This window comes from Metopolophium dirhodum, chromosome 1 (assembly GCF_019925205.1).
Source record: "Metopolophium dirhodum isolate CAU chromosome 1, ASM1992520v1, whole genome shotgun sequence".
NCBI lineage: Eukaryota > Metazoa > Arthropoda > Insecta > Hemiptera > Aphididae > Metopolophium > Metopolophium dirhodum.
This window is the reverse complement of record NC_083560.1, coordinates 145,953,222-145,970,794: the sequence shown is the minus strand read 5'-3', so window position 1 is coordinate 145,970,794 and position 17,573 is coordinate 145,953,222. Positions and strand designations below refer to the sequence as shown.

Here is a 17,573-nt window from a genome sequence, read left to right as displayed (position 1 = left end):
TCATCCGTTATTTTATTCCACGTTATTTAAAATTAAAATATTTTTTACATTTATGCGTTTTTTTAAAAAAATTATCAAAAAATCGACTATATCAGAAAGAACACGTAGCAGTACAATATGATTCCAATTGTTGTTTCAAAGTCAGTAATCGATATACGACCTCTTAGCAAGAAAAGTGCAACTGTTGGATTTTTGGTTGATAAAAATATGTTTAATGTTATTATATTACTCCAATGTAATTTCACAAAAAAAATGATAATGGTCGATTTAATACAGTGGTATACACTAATTTCGGATTCAATTTATAGCTCAATAACTAATAATCTACATACTAATAATTGTAAACGTATAAAAATAACAGATATCATGTATTATTCAGTTAATTTAAATCAGCTTACTATCAAATTGTATGTTAATAACCAATTTATCACGTTATCATATAATGATCTCCATCGAATAAAAGAATTACAAGAATGTATAAATTCGTATATTGTTGAAAAGCAGAAAAAGTTGGTTTCATATAAGTCAACTTTTGATACAGTGTATTCATTAATTAAATCAAGCATTAATATTCTACCATTATCTTGTCAGCGAAATGATTTTACAAACCAGTATATACAAAATTTTGATTTTAGCAATTATTTTGTACAGAACGAGGATTTTAGTTTTATGTATGAAATACTTCAATTCCACAATAATTCACTATCAGATATAATATTAAATGATATTAAAATATAACGTTGCAATCTACGACTGCTTTATCATCAGCTGCAGCAGCAGGTTGTTTACGAGTTGCGATCATACAGCTGCTGACTATTGTTATATTATAACAATATTATATTATATGACTATTATTAATTTTTATATTGACAACCGTTGTGTTTCTAGTGCTATGATTTATTTCTGTAAGTATTGCACATAATCATAACATTATACTTTTCTAACATTATTTTTTTTTTTTACTCTTTAAACTTTATACTATTAATAATATTACATTAATACTAAATAAAAATTACCAATATTATTGTAAAAATAGAAACAAGATTAATTATTTTATTATAATGTTACTATTTTTATTATACAATCATTAAATTATAAATGTTTATAATTTGCAATATTGATAATATAGTATATACATTTAAATTGTTGTTAATTTATTTTTTAGTATTTTTAATAATTTTTTTCTTAGGATCTGCTGAAAACCGGTCCAATATTTCACGAACAACGTCATTGATTTTGTTTGAAATGTTCGAATCTTTTGTATCTCTAGTAGATGTATGAATTTTAATACTAGCTTCCGCATGTTTCCATCTAGTATAAAAATTCACTTTTTATATTTTTTATTTTAAACATGTTATAGTCCATAGTTTTTTACTAACCTTTCATCTGACGGAATATCTTGAATTGTACTAATTTTGTAATGCTGAATAACATAGTAGTCTTCACAGTGTGGTGCAACAGGACATTTAAAAGTGTATGAATTATTTCCTTCCTTCATTGTTAATGTGTTCAATACATCATTTTCAACTTTCCCTTTTGATATCAAATCCATAAAAATATCCTTGTATGATTCCGATTGCTGATATATGAAATAAAGTAACATTTCAATTGATATTAAAAATGTGTGTGTGTGTGTGTGTGTGCGCGTGCGCGTGTGTGTGTGTGTGTGTGTGTGCGCGTGCGCGCGCGTGTGTGTGTGTGTGTGTGTGTGTGTGTGTGTGTGTGTGTGTGTGTGTGTGTGTGTGTGTGTGTGTGTGTGTATAATATTTTAGAAATAATATTAATTATTACCTTTCCGATCTTGGTCTTTTTACTACCAGTTTTTGACTCGCCAACATTTTTTCTTTTACTGATTTTTGGTTTAACAGGTTTTACTGAATATGAACTTTCCTGCTATTATTTAATAAAATATCAATAATATAAATATAAAATTATGTTTTGTATCTATTATAATAAATGTACACACACACACACACACAAACACAATGAAATGGGAATACTTACATCTTCATTTGATGAGCTTTCGTCAGTAACATTGGTATATGAAGACATTGTATTTTTACCTTTAATAAAAATTTACGAGTTAAGATTTTTAATATACTAGTTTTTAAAACTTGTACCAGATCAAAATATATTACTTGTTATGTAGTCTTGTAGCGGTTTTGTAATGTTGTGAAGCGACGACGCATCAAGTCTAGTAAATGATGTTGAGATTTAACACTGTCTATAATCAATGCATGCCGACTGCTTATATACAATCTAATAAGGTTGTATGAGTGTGTAAGTGATCATCGGTTTATGTATTATTGTCAGATAATTATAGGTATAAATAAAATAAATGTAGTGTACTCATTTTGTTTTAGGCTTTCCACATTTAATTAAACATAAAGGTCCTTTGACCAGATTGCCTATGATAATTTATAATTTTAAATAACTTTTACACATATATATATAATGAAAAAATGTCTGTTTGCAGTTTATAATCAGTTTAATATTATGATGTGGTGTAATATTGCATGGTTATTTTATTATCAGGTAAACTGGTCTGATTAATTAGGTATAAATAAAATAAATGCAGTGTACTCATTTTTTTTTAGGCTTTCCACATTTAATTGAACATAAAGGTTCTTTTATCAGATTACCTATGTTAGTTTATAATTTTAAACAACTTTTGCATAAATATACATATAATGAAAAAATGTCTGTTTGCAATTTATAATCAGTCTAATATTATGATGTGGTGTAATATTGCATGGTTATTTTATTTTCAGGTAAACGGGTCTGATTAATTAGGTATAAATAAAATAAATGCAATGCATAATTGTGTTGCACATTGTCATCATTTGATTAGATTACCCACTTTATTCAATAATTAGTAATGATTTTTTTATATTTGTAAACTTTTTATCTACATATTAATTCCAATTTTTTATAAAAAAACATCAAGACCTATGTATAATAACTGCATCAGCATGTCATCTAATATTAGAAATGTATTAACTAGTGCTAATGTGGTTCAATGATGTTCTGTATATTTTCAATAAATATGATAGTATATATAAATATAGATTCATTTTTCATTGAACTCTAGAGTTTATTAGGTCTATGATTACAGTTATATAACTAATTCTTAAATAATCTGTGTATGTATCAATTCATTTTTTAACTACTACCTATTCAACGTGAACGTGCAATTCAAGATTTGTTCAGCAAACAAGTAGATTAATACCTACTATTATAAGTAAGTTATGAATCAAATAAAAATAAATATGTTTAACGCATAATTTTTAAATTTCAGTGAAATAAAAAATCAGATTAATAATGAAATATAAAATATAACTAATTCTCAAATATATATATATATATGTATATGTAAATTCATTATTTTTACTACAGCCTAATCAACGTCGACAAACTGAACACACATTAACAATTGAAGATTTGTACCATAATCAAATGAATCATATCAACAATAATATGTAAGTTAAATGTTAAATGATTAATAAAATATAAAATAACATAATATTAATTTTTTTTAATAATATAAAATTTGAATAAAATAAAAATATTAATAATTCAGTGTCTATATCATGATCAATTTCAAATAAAATTAGTATAAAAAAAAAATAAACTTAAAAAATGTGAAAATTATTGTAAAAAATATTATTTTATTTTTTAATAATATATTATAGGTTAACTACTGTAACTGGTATGAGACCATACATAAAAACCGAGTATAAATTGAACTAAACTAAATTATTATAATGTATTTTAATCAATACAAATAAAAAAATAAATATTATGTTTGTGTTTTTACTTTTTTATATACTATATTAAATAGATGAAAATATAAAATACTTATGTTGAATATAAATGTTTTATATTTTCAGACAAAAACCGAAAAATAAAATAATAATTATTGATTTTGAATTCACAAATTATCGGCGTACTGATTTCATACTTATTTCTGCAGCAATATCACAGACTCATATTAAATCAAAAATTGAACGTATGCGAGGTCGACCTTTGATAATATCGCCTGATGGAAGAATAACATTAATGAATAATTATACCTATTTGAAAACTAGAAATTTGTTACTAAACATTTTTGAAAAGAAACCAGATCAACTTCAAACTATACTGAATGAATTAAATTTAGCTATGGAAACAAAAACTTCGAACTTAACCAAAAACTATTTAAAAAACTATCTTAATTTTAAAAATCAAAATTCAATTATTTTACTATGGAATGGTAGTTCAGATAAAAATATTTTATTGAGATTAGGTCTTAATACCTATATAATGTTGAATATGACTGCATACGATACTGATAATAATAAAATATTTTATTTAAAATTAGTTAATTTTCAAAGTAATGAAACTATTTTAAGCTATAAATTAGGTTATATAAATAAAAATGGCAGATATTTATCATTGAAAGAAACTCATGATTTAATTTGTGATCTTAACCATGATATTACTTTTATACACGGCGCAGTTAATGATGTAATATTAACGAAATGTATTTTCAATTACTTATGTTCAAAAAATAATTATCAGAAAATTTTAAGTAAAGTATGCATTGCACTTTAAAATTGAAAATTAACCTTTATCTATAGAGTTATACCTAACTTAATATTTTAACATGAATATATTATAAATATCACTATCATAAATCACATTATAATTTATAATTAGATTATGACTTGTAATAACATGCAATATGCTTAACAAAAAAAACACGCATGAACATAATTGGAAGCGGACTCATTCAGTTAGATCGGTTTAAAAAATGTTCAAAAACTTATGTCTTAAAAAATGATTATAATTTTATAGACTTTATCAAATTTTTTGACTACGGTTTTGATATGATAATTTGTAAATTAAAAAAAATGACGCAGCAATCAAGTATTAAATTTAACTTGTATCTTGATTGTGTTTACGTGCATGTGTTAACACAGGAACGCCGAGATATTTCATTTAAAACCGAAAATATGTTAGCGTTTACAAATTCAAATTTCGAAAATTTATTAAAAAAAATGTTTAATAAACTTATTAAGGAAGAAGTGACTTTGTCACTAGAGGGAGTGGTTGGAGTTTAGACTCAATTGATGTCTTACAGTTAAGAATTAATATTGTAAACCCGTTAAATGGATCTAGTTATTTAATTTTACCTGACTCAATACGTAATAAGAAAGCTGTTATAAATGTAAAAAACAATGATGAAAAATGTTTTAAGTATGCAATTTTATCTAAGTTTAATAATCATTCAAATAAAAGTCAATTTAACGAACAATATTTTAAAATGCTTGAAAAGAAAAGTGATTTAAATTTTCACTGTATCGATTATCCGACACCAGTCAAACAAATTAAAATATTTGAACGTTTAAATTATGTGTCAGTTAATGTTTTTAGTTTAGATGATACAAATGTTGTTTTCCCATTATATATGAATAATGTAGAAAGTAAAAATCATTTCGATCTGCTTTTGATTAATCGTGGTGAAACATCGCATTATTGTTTTATTAATAATTTCGACAGACTTATTCGTAGTCAAAAGACAAAACATAAATCTAAATTAATTATATGTAAAAGATGTTTTACAGTTTTTAGTAATACTCCTTGTAAATATAAATTGTGGGGTGTTAATAGATTAAAAAAACATAAAAAAAATTGTGGAAAGCACAAACTAGGAAGACCTGTAATGTTTGAAGACGATGATGATGATTTTATTTATTTTAAAAATTTTAAAAGAACGCAACGAATACCAATAGTAATTTATTCTGACTTTGAATGTTATTTAAAACCTAAATTCACCAAACAAAATTGTAAAATTAAAACACTGATAACACATAAACATAAACCAATGAGTTATGCATATTACGTGAAAATAGATTATAATATTATACCTAAATATTTAATAAAAAAATATAAAATTCCTACGAAACTTCATGTTTACAGAAATCAAAATGCTGCAAAACATTTCTTAAAGACCATGATAGATATAGGTACAAAGGTTTATAATCTTTATCAAGTAAATATACCTATGAATAAATTAACTAATAACGAAGAGCTTAAATTTCAAAATGCAAAAATATGTGAATGCTGTTCCAAATCATTTAAAAAAAATAAATTAATTAAATTAAGAGATCATAATCATTTTACAGGACGTTTTAGATCAGTTGTTTGTTTAAATTGTAACTTTGAATTGTGTAACGTTTCGTTTCTACCGATATACTTTCATAACTTAGCCTATGACAGTCATTTCATTGTTCGTGAACTTGGTTGTAATGAAAATGATATTCATGTAATACCTAATTCATCAGAAAAATATATATCGTTTAGTAAATCAATTCAAGATAAATTTAGTATAAAATTTATTGATACATTTCGTTTTATGTCAGAGTCTCTTAGTTCATTAGCCGATAATTTATCTGATGATAAAACTAGATTTAGGGAAACCTTAAAAATATTTTCTCTGTCGACTTTAAATTTAGTTACACGTAAAGGTGTGTTTCCTTATGAATATATTGATCATCCTAGTAAATTAAATGAAACATGTTTGCCACCAAAAAAATCCTTTTATAATTCGTTAAGAGACGAAGAAATTAGTGACGAAGATTATACCCATGCTCATAAGATTTGGAAAAGATTTAATTTAAAAACATTAGGAGAATATAGTGATTTATATTTAGCCACTGATGTATGTTTACTTGCTGACGTTTTTGAAAATTTTAGAGATCTTTGTTTGCAAACACTTAAATTAGATGCTTCACATTACATGACCGCCCCAGGATTTGCATTTGATTGCATGTTGAAACATACTAATGTCCGACTAGAACGACTTAAACAATACGATTTCCAATTATTTCTGGAGAATGGATTACGCGGTGGCATTTGTCATTCGGTTAAAAGACATGTAAAAGCAAACATTCCTAATATCGAAAATATTAATTATGATTCGAATAAGCCTGTAACGTGGTTAGCTTACCTGGACTGTGTAAATCTATATGGAAAGTCTATGCTATCCGCTTTACCTTATAAAAATTTTGAATGGTTTGACAATTTATCTATAGATATAACACAAATTGAAGATGATGCTGAATATGGTTATATTTTAGAAGTAGATGTTATTTACCCTAAACATTTACATAAAAATCATAACGATTTTCCATTTTTACCAGAAAATAAATGTCCACCAAATTCTAAAGTAAAAAAACTTTTAACAACTTTAGAATCAAAATTTAATTATGTAGTTCATTATAGAAATTTAAAACAAGCCATTGCCAATGGATTAAAAGTAAAAAAAGTTCATAGGATTCTTCGTTTTTCGCAATCAAAATGGATGGCACCATATATTGAGTTATGTTCAAATATGAGGGTAAAGTCACGAAATGAGTTTGAACGTCAATTTTGGAAGTTATTGGTTAACAGTGTGTTTGGAAAATGTATGGAAAATGTTAGAAAACGGATGTTAATGACACTAGTTTCTAACGAGAAAAAAGCTCATCGTTTAATGTGTAAAGTAACATTTAAAGATAGAACAATTTACTCAAAAAAATTAATGGCAATTCATATGAATAAAGAAAAAATTAAGTTTGATAAACCTATTTATGTTGGATTTGCAATATTAGATATTTCAAAAACGATAATGTATCATTTTCATTATAATATAATGAAAAACGTGTATGGAAATAAAATTGATATTGTATATTCAGATACTGATTCACTGAAATTAGAACTTTAAACTTTTTCGATGACATAAAACATAAATTGTTTTTTTACTTTGATACTTCAAACTATCCTAAAAATCACTATTGTTATAGTGATCTTAGAAAAAATCAACCAGGGAAATTTAAAGATGAAATGAAGTCTGAAATATTATTAGAATTCATTGCTTTACGTCCTAAACTTTATGCATATAAAATAAATAACGAAGAAGTAAAAAAAGCTAAAGGTGTAAAAAAGTATGTAATTGATAAACACATGAAATTCAACGAATATTTGGAAATATTCAATGCTTATACCAATAATTTATCTGATCAAAAAATATGTAAAACTATGAATTTTATACAGTCAAAAAACCATTTTGTTTATTCTAAATCTGTAAAGAAAATTGCTCTTAGTGCTAATGATGATAAAAGAATTATTATGCATGATGGTATTAATACTATTGCATATGGCCACTATCTTTTAAAAAAATAGTACATATTGTATTTTATTTTTAATCGAATAAAAGTGAATAATATGTAAAAAAAAAATGTAAAAATTAATACTAAGTAAATTAAATGTAGATCAAATAAAAAAAACATACAAATAATACAACAAAACATTAATTAATTTTTATTATCATTTCAAAATTCACTGTTGTCCAATTTGGTGTACCTTTACTAAAATTATGTTTATACTTTGATATTCTTACTTTATCATTAATTTTAAATTTTAATTTTTTTGATGTACTAATTTGTATTTTTTTTTTATTTATTGTAATCGGCTTGGTCCGAGCTTCGTGTGGTGTACATTTTATTGTTGAATGTTTTGTGTTATTATAATTATATACTAATTTTGAAATTGAATTGTACCAATTCCATGAACCCGTTGATGTAAAATGTTTGTACATTTTATTTTTTATAGTTTTTATTACACGTTCGGCTATCCCTGCCTTAATACTACTGTATGTTGAATAATGTCTAATATTATATTTTTTCATAACACTTTGAAATTCGCTATTATAAAACTCTGTACCATTATCTGTTTGTAATAATTTTGGTTGATTTTTTTTTAGTATTTTTATTATTCCTTTTGTACATTCCTTTGCTGTTTTATTTTTCAGTGCTTCAAACCAAAGATATTTTGTATATGTATCAATAACAATTAAAATGAACTTAAAACCATTATTCTTTCTAGCATGTGTCTGCATATCAATTAAATCAGCTTGCCAAAGATCATCTTTAAATCGAGTTATTACACTACGTCTAGGAAATATTTTTCTCGCTGGTTGATGTAACTCGTTAGCTATACTTTCTAAAATTGTCATTATATTATAATATTTCTCTCACGTAGTTCCTCTAAAATAGATATAATTTCATTATTAACACCAGTATTACCAACACTTTTTGATGATGACAAAAGATTTAATCTAGTTACTAGTTCATTCGGATCATCATAATAAACTAATTGTGTTTGTGGCAATACATCTTTATATAAACCATTACCTATCTTAGACTCAGGTGATGAAGTAAAATTAAACATCTTTGGAGTCATATGATCCGTAGACGAAGAACTGTTTGCTGTTTGATTAAAATCAAATGGTTCATTTTCTTTCGTTATTTTTCTACGTTTAGCTCTAGATAAGCTAGAAGGGGTAGAAGATAAAGTATTGTTAAATGATGTCAAGTTAATTCGAGGAGTTGCAGTCTCATTAATTTTAGCTATTTCTTCATTAAACTGTTTTTCCTCAATTTTCATCCGATCGTACAGTGGTTTTACAACGGTCATCCATTTATGGTATCTCGAGGTTCTAGGCTTCCCGTCTGCTTTTAAATGGACTCCGGAAGTTTTCAAAATATTGTAATAAGATTCTATATCTTCTATAGTTGTATTTTTTGGTTCCTTCTCACATAATAAAGACCATAGTCCTGGTGTAAATTGATAGTATTTATTAAGCAACAGTAATTTACCGTGGTTAAAAGTTACAGTATGCTTTCCTATTTTATATGAATCACTACCTTTATCATAATGCATACCATAAGATTTGTCATAACGTGTTGATTTAGGACGGTTATTTAAAAAATTTTGGTATGGTGAATTTAATTCATCGTTATCATCTTCTTCACTAGTGTATGAGGTTTCTGATTTGTTTTTTAGTTCAGTCGACTGTTTGTTACATATAGCATTTTGTTCTGTATGTGTATTTAATGGTTCAATTATTGGTTTAAATGCTTCACGAAAATAATTGTCGGAATCTATAACACCACGTTTCATTTCCATTATTTTTCGTTTAATATTTTTTTTTGACGCTATTAAATTTTGTAACAAAACTTTCTCTGTATTCATTGTAAATAATAAACTTAATATAACTGTATCGTACGACTACTGTTAACATTATGTAGATAATATCAGTGTCATGGTGTATATATATATTATAAAAATTATTTTCTTATATTGTTCACATACAACACTAATTTATTTTAATAAACGTATGAAATCCACATCTATATCTTCCTTCATTAATTTCTCGAGTTTTATCGATAACCATAAAACCATAATCACTATGATTCCAACATAAATGTGAAATTTTCCGAAATTCTGAGAAATCCATATCTGCAGACGAATGATCATTGAATATATGACGTAAATTTGTATCGTCTTGTTTCAATATTATTAAGAAGTTTGAATTGTCTCTTACTAACTGTTTTGATATTTTAGAATATGTTTGCGCTAAATAAAATACAGAGCTAGCACCTGAATGCCTGCCGATGCTGAAATAATCTCTGATTACAGATTGTGGACCGCATATTACATCATCAAATATTATAATTGAATTTCTTTTAGTCAAGTTGGGTTTTATGACTTTATCAGCGCTTGTAAATATAAAAATATTAGCACCTTGTATATCATCTACTATTTTTTTTAATAAAACATATTTTTCCTGATTAGAGGTTTTAGAGTATAAATAAATATTTTCAAATCTTAACCCGTTTTCGTGAGTAATGAGATTATACATTATATTTGTTTTTCCTGAACCACTGGGACCAACTAGTATAGAACGTATAGTATCAGGTAATAACGAGCCATGTCTCGATGGTTTTTTTACCAACTGAACATCTACATTTATTATATCTAATTTATCTTTCTGCTCAATCAAATCCATTTTTTCTTATAAATACTCTAGAAATTTCAATTTATAATCAGTTATAGATGGTGTGTTCAACTCGTATGTACAAATTGAACAAGACTGGTAAAGGATTTCTAAACTCTATTATAAATAGTCTTCCGTTCGAAGCACATTTTTCAGGTTATCAGTATTGTGGTCCTGGTACAAAATTAAAAAAGAGACTAGATCGCGGTGACAAAGGAATAAACCCATTAGATACTGCTTGTAGAGATCATGATATTGCTTATGCATCGAGTTCAAATTTAAACGATAGACATAAAGCTGATAAAGTACTAGAAAATCGTGCTTGGGAAAGATTTAAAGAAAAAAATATTCCTAGAAAAGAGAAATTAGTTGCATACGCAGTAACAAACGCAATGAAAGCTAAAAGAAAAATAGGTATGGGTTGTAAAGGTAAATGGAAACATACTACAAAAAAAAATGGTATACTAGCAGCAAAAAAAAAAAAAAAGATCTATAAAGAAAAAGAATGGTGGTAAAAGAATGATTTCATCACCAAGACAGATAGGAGGTGTAATTCCCTTAATACCTATATTTGCAGGATTGTCAGCACTTGGTAGTTTGATGTCTGGTGGTAGCAGTGTGTATAATGCAGTACAAAATTCAAAAAGAAAAAAGGTAATGGCTTATACTTAAACAATAAGGGGTCAAAAAAAAACTTATAATCACGCTACCTGACAGACCGCTTTCGTCTCAAGATATTATAAAATATGTTGAAAAGTTGAAAATCAATCATTTCCGTGGAGTCTTTTCACGTGATAACTTACCTAAGAAACCGCATACAATTGAATGTGGTATATTAAACTTAGACATATCTTCAGGTGATGGAAGTCATTGGGTAGCGTTCCATAAAAATAAAGATAATGTTGTATATTTTGATAGCTTTGGCGATTTACCTCCACCAATTGAATTGCAACATTATTTTCATGAGTTTAAAATAGTATATAACTATTCTAACTATCAAGATTTCAATACATTTAACTGTGGTCATTTATGTCTTGAATTTTTACAATGTATGAATCTGTTACATTAAGTTTGACTGGAAATTCAACTATATTATCTACAAATTATTTTCCATCTCTAAACGTTTACGAGGATTCGGAAATAGCTTTGTTATGTTTGCAAACATACAATTTATTTCCAAATATAAATTCAGCTAATAATCGGTTAGAGATAGAGGTTATTCCTTCAATAAGTAATAGATTTATCATAAAAACGTTTATATTTATTTTGGAAGAAGGATGTTATGAAATTGAAGATATTAACAACAAAATTATGAAAGAGTTATTTCATTTTAATAATGAATTTAAAACACAGCTAAAATTCCACGTATCTATTGACCCCGTCGATTTTAGAACATACATTAAATGTAATGGAAGACTAAAGTTAAATATTTCAAACAGTATAGCATCTGTTTTTGGATTTGAAAAAAGAACCTATGAGCCAATGTATGAAGCTCATCGGTCGGGAAAAGCTGCTAATTTAAACACAATTAACTCTATAAAAGTAATGTGTAATATAGCACATGGATCATTCAGCAACCAGCTACAAAGTCATTCGATATATGAGTTTTTCCCAAGCGGTAGAACAGGAACAAAGGTTATTCAATCCCCGTTAAACCTTATATATTACAAATTAAACAAAACAGATATTAATTCAATAACTGTACAGTTAGTTGATCAAAATAATAATCCGATCGATAACTTAAATGAGACATTGACAGTTGTTCTGCATATTAAACGTCACGAGTCTCATTATTAAATTTGTATCTCAGATTTCGGAATGTACGAGTCAGTTACTTTAAGTTTAACCGGGAACACAACCATATTATCTGCGAATTATTTTCCGTCTATAAACCTTTACGAAGACTCAGAAATAGCTTTGTTATGTTTGCAGACATTTAATTCATTCCCGAATATCAACAAAGATAATAATAAATTTGCTATACAAGTAGTTGACCATAATAATAATGATCGTGCGTGGTGTTATATTAAACTGGAAGAGGGATGTTATGAAATCAAAGATATTAAGCAACGGGTTATGGATCAAATAAATATTTATAATGAGAAATTCAAAGCCAAGTTAACATTTGACATTTCGGTTGATCCAAACGATTTCAGATCATATATAAAATGTAATGGAATACTTCACTTTGAAATTTTACATAGCATAGCACCTGTATTGGGTTTTGAAAAACGAAAATATAAGCCAGAGTATGAATTTCATAGATCAGAAAAAGCTGTGAATTTAAACACAATTAATTCTATAAAAGTAATGTGCAATATAGCTCAAGGATCATTCAGCAACCATCTTCAAAGTCATTCGATTTATGAGTTTTTTCCGAGTGAAAGGTCAGGATCGAAAGTAGTACAGTCACCACCAAATTTAATATATTACAAATTGAATAAAACAAATATTGATACGATAACCGTTCAGCTAGTTGATCAAGATCATAATCGGATTGATAATTTTGGTGAGACATTGACAATTGTGTTACATATTAAACGTTACGGGTCTTGAGATGGGATTAAAATTCAATATAAACCCGCTACTTCGAATCAGTTTAACTAGTCATAAGACTAATGTGCTAGCAGCAACATCAAATAAAAAAAAACAATTGACGGTGAAAAATAAAAAAATTTTGCAGGCTCTAGGTTATAGATTAAAGCAGAATGCCTGAGAGTGATATTTTAGATATAAGTTCACGCTACGAAACGGATTCTAAAATTACTAAAATTGAATATCATTCATACACACCGTATACAACATCATTTAATAATAATGATGAAATACGTATATCAATCCAGCAGACAGATGTTTATCCATATCTACACGAAAGCTTTATTTTTTTGGAAGGAACTATTACAGAACATGAAAAAGTGAAACTAACTAACAATGGTTACTCTTACCTCTTCGATCAAATACGATTAGAAATCAATGGGATAGAAGTAGATAGCACACGTGTTCTTGGAATTACTAGCTCGTTGAAAGGTTACTTATCTGGTACACCAGACAACTATAATTGTTATGAAAATTCTGGCTGGAATTTTAAAAACAAAACACAATCAGAAAACGATAAAGGTGAATTTAGTGCTTGCATTCCATTGAAATATTGGCTAGGTTTGTTTGAAGACTTTAAAAAAATACTAGTTAACACTAGATTAGAATTAATATTAACTCGAAGTCATTCTGATTTAAATGCTTTAAGCTTTAGAAGTGGTATAACTGCTTCTACAGCTAAAGTCGTTATAAACAAAATAGTCTGGAGGGTACCACATATTACTGTTGACGATGAAGAAAGGTTAAAATTATTGAAACTTGTTGAAAAAGAAAAAAGTTTGTTTATTCCTTTTAGTTGAAACTTTTGAATATCCCGAACTCGGGACCTCTAAAAAAGTTGTATGGAATTTGAAAACTGCTTCAAAATTAGAAAAACCACGATTTATCATAATTGGTTTACAAAAAGGACGTAAAAATTTGTTTGAAAAAGATTGCAGTATATTTGATCATTGTAATCTAACAAACGTTAAAGTATTGTTGAACTCGATAGCTTATCCATATGATAATTTGAATTTAGATTTTACAAAAAAAAATTTCACCTTATTATATGATATGTATACATCATTTCAAGAATCATACTATGAAAAAAGTAATCGGAACCCTATATTGAGTCCTTCTACTTTTCTAGTAAATGCTCCAATTATTGTTATTGACACATCAAAACAGAACGATTCAGCCACAGCTTCAACAGTAGATGTTCAGTTGGAAATTGAAGCATCAGAATCGCTTGCAGGTGTAACTGCTTATTGTTTATTAATTCATGATCGAATTGTTGAATATGTACCTTTTACTAGAGAAGTAAGGAAACTAGTCTAAATAATAAATCAAAATTGTACATTTTAATATTTGTTGTAAAATACTATTAACTGATTAAAAAATAAATAAACAAAATGATTATAAGAAAAAAAATATTTTTATTTATTTCAGAAAATGATATTAAAAATTGTTTTGAATTTTCCCAAGAAAATTATAGGGATATTGGTTACACTGTAAGGCATACATTCCTGGTTAAACGTTTTTCATCTCCCCGTAAATATTAACTCAGACTCCCCAACCATACATATTAGAATTTTTAGGTATACGGTGATCAAATGTACTGTAAGGGGGACTTTCCTCCTTGAACATTTTTCATATCCCCGTAAAAATTAACTCAGACTCCCCAACCATATATATTAGAATTTTTAGGTATACGGTGATCAAATGTACTGCAAGGGGGACTTTCCCGCTTGAACTTTTTTCATCTCCCCGTAAAAATTAACTCAGACTCCCCAAATTACTACTACTAAAGTACTTTTTCCGATGGACTCGAAAATTTTTCGTTTGATGAAGCGTACCCCACACCTGACACCAAATTTTATGTAGTAACCCGTCGCTCTCACCCGATTGGTTACTGCACACTTCTTTTACGACGAAGGCACGTACACGTCGGTACTCTAGATCGGAAGACGGTAGATGAGTTTTGGATATAATAATATTGTAACACAATTATAATTTTATGAAACACTTGTTTATTACGTCATTATATATATTAATTTATTACTTAGAAATTTGTCGGTAGAATGTTAATACTACCGGAGAGTAATTATGTTATGCACTATGACTGGGAATTAAGTACAGTAAAACTCGCTTAAGACGCTCTTTAAGGGACCAGCTCTCTAAAACGTCTTATGCGGGAAAGCGTCTTATGCGGGAATGAAACAAAATGATGTGGTTGAAATATCGAGTTTATTTTTTTATTATTAAACATAATTTAATGAGAAATACACTTAAAAATTAATTATAATTACGATATACATACATACTTATATTTTTGTGCTACTGAATTTAATTTAAAAAAATATTATTATTACATACATATTTTATTATTGTTTATTAAAAAAATGATCTATTTTTGATTGTTTAAGGTTCTGACAATGTGTTTCAGCAAGAAAGTTTTCAATTTTATTAAGACAACCTAACATTTCTTCGGAATTTTCAACACAGAATAATACTTTCCGAATTTCCGATAAATGTTGCAAACCAGTAGTTATTGTAGGAGTAGATACTGGAAAGTCTTGATCTTCTTCTTCTTGATCGTCGTCTTCTTTCTCATTGTCCACTAAGTTCGTATCAGCGATTATTTCATCTAAAGTCCGAGTGCTACTGGTTACGAGTTCATCATCTACTGTTGCATAATCAGCAAAATTTTGCAGAAGCTGAAAGTCCTCTTCTTTTAAAGGTGAGCTATCAGCCTGTTCAGAGTTGTTCAACATACCAAATGCAGCTTTCCGAAAACAGTTTATTATTACATCTGGTTTAATTTCATCCCAAGCGGCACTAACGTAATGTATGGAGTCCAAAACGTTAACTTTAGTTGAAATTTGGTTGGTACTCTCCATGTCTCTCAAGTACCGCTGAACTAACTTTTTTCGGTACTTTTGTTTTATCACTTTAATGATACCCTGATCTAGGGGTTGTAACTTAGATGTAGTATTTGGTGGAAAGAAAACAAGTTTTATATTGGTAGTAGGGATATCTTTAGGGTGAGCCGGACAATTGTCGACGAATAGAATAATTTTTCTCTTTTGTTTACCGAAAAATGCATCTAGCTGTTGAATCCAGTTTATGAATAGTATTCCTGTCATCCAAGCACGACTTTGAGCAAGGTATTCACATGGAAACGTACGAACATTTTTGAAACAGCGAGGAGACCTACTTTTTCCAATGACGACCAACTTCAATTTATGGGTTCCGGTAGAATTTGTACATACTAAAACCGTGAGACGTTCCTTGCTCAACTTTCCACCATGGCATGTCTCATTTTTAAAAACAAAAGACTTATCTGGCATAAGCTTAAAAAACAATCCGAATTCATCAGCGTTGTATACATCGTCAGGAGCATAGTCACGCAGTAATGAAGGCAACACGTTATTTTTCCATGAAGCTATATCATCATTATTAACAGATTCAGCCTCACCTGATATTTGCCGGTACACAATGCTATGCCTACTCCGAAATCTATCCAGCCAACCAGTCGATCCACTAAATTCGGTTAAGTTGAGACGTGCGGCAATCTCCATCGCCTTTTCCGTGATTATACCTCCATTTATTGGATAATTTAAACTACGAGCTTGTTGAAACCACTCCAATAAAATATTTTCCAACTCTTCATACTTCCCGTGTTTTAATTTTTGTCGTTTGCTGCCACCTAACAAGCTGCTTTGTTCTATTTCATGTCTGTTTTTCAATAAAGTTCTTAAAGTGGAAGGAGGTATCCCCAGTTCATTAGCAATATCTTTTTGTTTTTTTTTCTCAGCCAATCCTTCATCGTACTTTTTCAAAATGTTGAGTTTGTCCGAAATCGTTAGCGCTTTACGTTTTATACCACTAGCCATAACGAAATTACGGTTATACACATGCGAACGAACAGCACTTACTAAATCTCATAAGACGATGAAATACAGTAAAACTGTTATAATAAGTAATGATAAAATAGGTATAGCGATAAAATAAAACGATAAGAACACGTATAATACTAAAAATTCTATTTTTATTTTCACAAAACTACTAAAATTTATCGTAATCTGCTGAAAAAAAGAGCGTTTTACCCGATTAGACAGAGAAAAACTGAGCGTCT

General features: G+C 27.8%; 3 protein-coding genes across 5 annotated transcripts; 1 reads left to right on the top strand and 2 right to left on the bottom strand.

The window, feature by feature from the left end:
- Nucleotides 1-634: 634 nt before the first annotated feature.
- Nucleotides 635-3,320, bottom strand: LOC132935457 (uncharacterized). 3 transcript variants are annotated; one of them, XM_061002013.1, is made up of 5 exons: nucleotides 2,139-3,320; nucleotides 2,005-2,063; nucleotides 1,792-1,890; nucleotides 1,380-1,579; nucleotides 639-1,311 (listed from the first exon to the last, which is right to left on the bottom strand). In XM_061002013.1, exons 2-5 carry the CDS (start codon nucleotides 2,050-2,052, stop codon nucleotides 1,155-1,157), a joined length of 504 nt encoding a protein of 167 aa, XP_060857996.1. In that variant the 5' UTR covers nucleotides 2,053-2,063; nucleotides 2,139-3,320; the 3' UTR covers nucleotides 639-1,154. The 3 variants fall into 3 exon arrangements, with proteins under 3 accessions (XP_060857997.1, XP_060857996.1, XP_060857995.1); XM_061002012.1 differs by having other exon boundaries at nucleotides 643-1,311; nucleotides 1,792-1,893; nucleotides 2,139-3,308; XM_061002014.1 differs by lacking the exon at nucleotides 1,792-1,890 and having other exon boundaries at nucleotides 635-1,311; nucleotides 2,139-3,319.
- A 1,413-nt stretch (nucleotides 3,321-4,733) lies between these two features.
- On the top strand, nucleotides 4,734-8,955 carry LOC132933185 (uncharacterized; the record flags this gene model as incomplete). The annotated part of the gene is given in 3 exon segments (XM_060999500.1): nucleotides 4,734-5,064; nucleotides 5,067-7,210; nucleotides 8,908-8,955. Coding segments are annotated over 3 exon segments (2,523 nt in total), but the record flags the coding sequence as incomplete, so codon positions are not given.
- An 81-nt stretch (nucleotides 8,956-9,036) lies between these two features.
- On the bottom strand, nucleotides 9,037-17,331 carry LOC132933184 (tigger transposable element-derived protein 4-like). Its single transcript, XM_060999499.1, has 3 exons — nucleotides 15,870-17,331; nucleotides 9,681-9,965; nucleotides 9,037-9,533 (listed from the first exon to the last, which is right to left on the bottom strand). Exons 1-3 carry the CDS (start codon nucleotides 17,329-17,331, stop codon nucleotides 9,037-9,039), a joined length of 2,244 nt encoding a protein of 747 aa, XP_060855482.1.
- Between the last annotated feature and the right edge of the window lie 242 nt (nucleotides 17,332-17,573).

Bases quoted from the DNA above. Each gene is read 5' to 3' on its own strand.
- LOC132935457 (XM_061002012.1), bottom strand. From the start codon at position 2,052: ATGTCTTCATATACCAATGTTACTGACGAAAGCTCATCAAATGAAGAT. The intron at 1,894-2,004 runs GTAAGTATTCCC...ATTAAATAATAG, and splicing joins AAAGCTCATCAAATGAAGAT to CAGGAAAGTTCATATTCAGT. The intron at 1,580-1,791 runs GTAATAATTAAT...TTCATATATCAG, and splicing joins AAAAGACCAAGATCGGAAAG to CAATCGGAATCATACAAGGA.
- LOC132933184 (XM_060999499.1), bottom strand. From the start codon at position 17,331: ATGGCTAGTGGTATAAAACGTAAAGCGCTAACGATTTCGGACAAACTC. The intron at 9,966-15,869 runs GTCAGAACCTTA...GTGGTGTTATAG, and splicing joins CTTTCTTGCTGAAACACATT to ATTCCGACAATTATTTTCGT. The intron at 9,534-9,680 runs GTAAATTACTGT...ATTTAAAAGCAG, and splicing joins TACTGTAACTTTTAACCACG to ACGGGAAGCCTAGAACCTCG.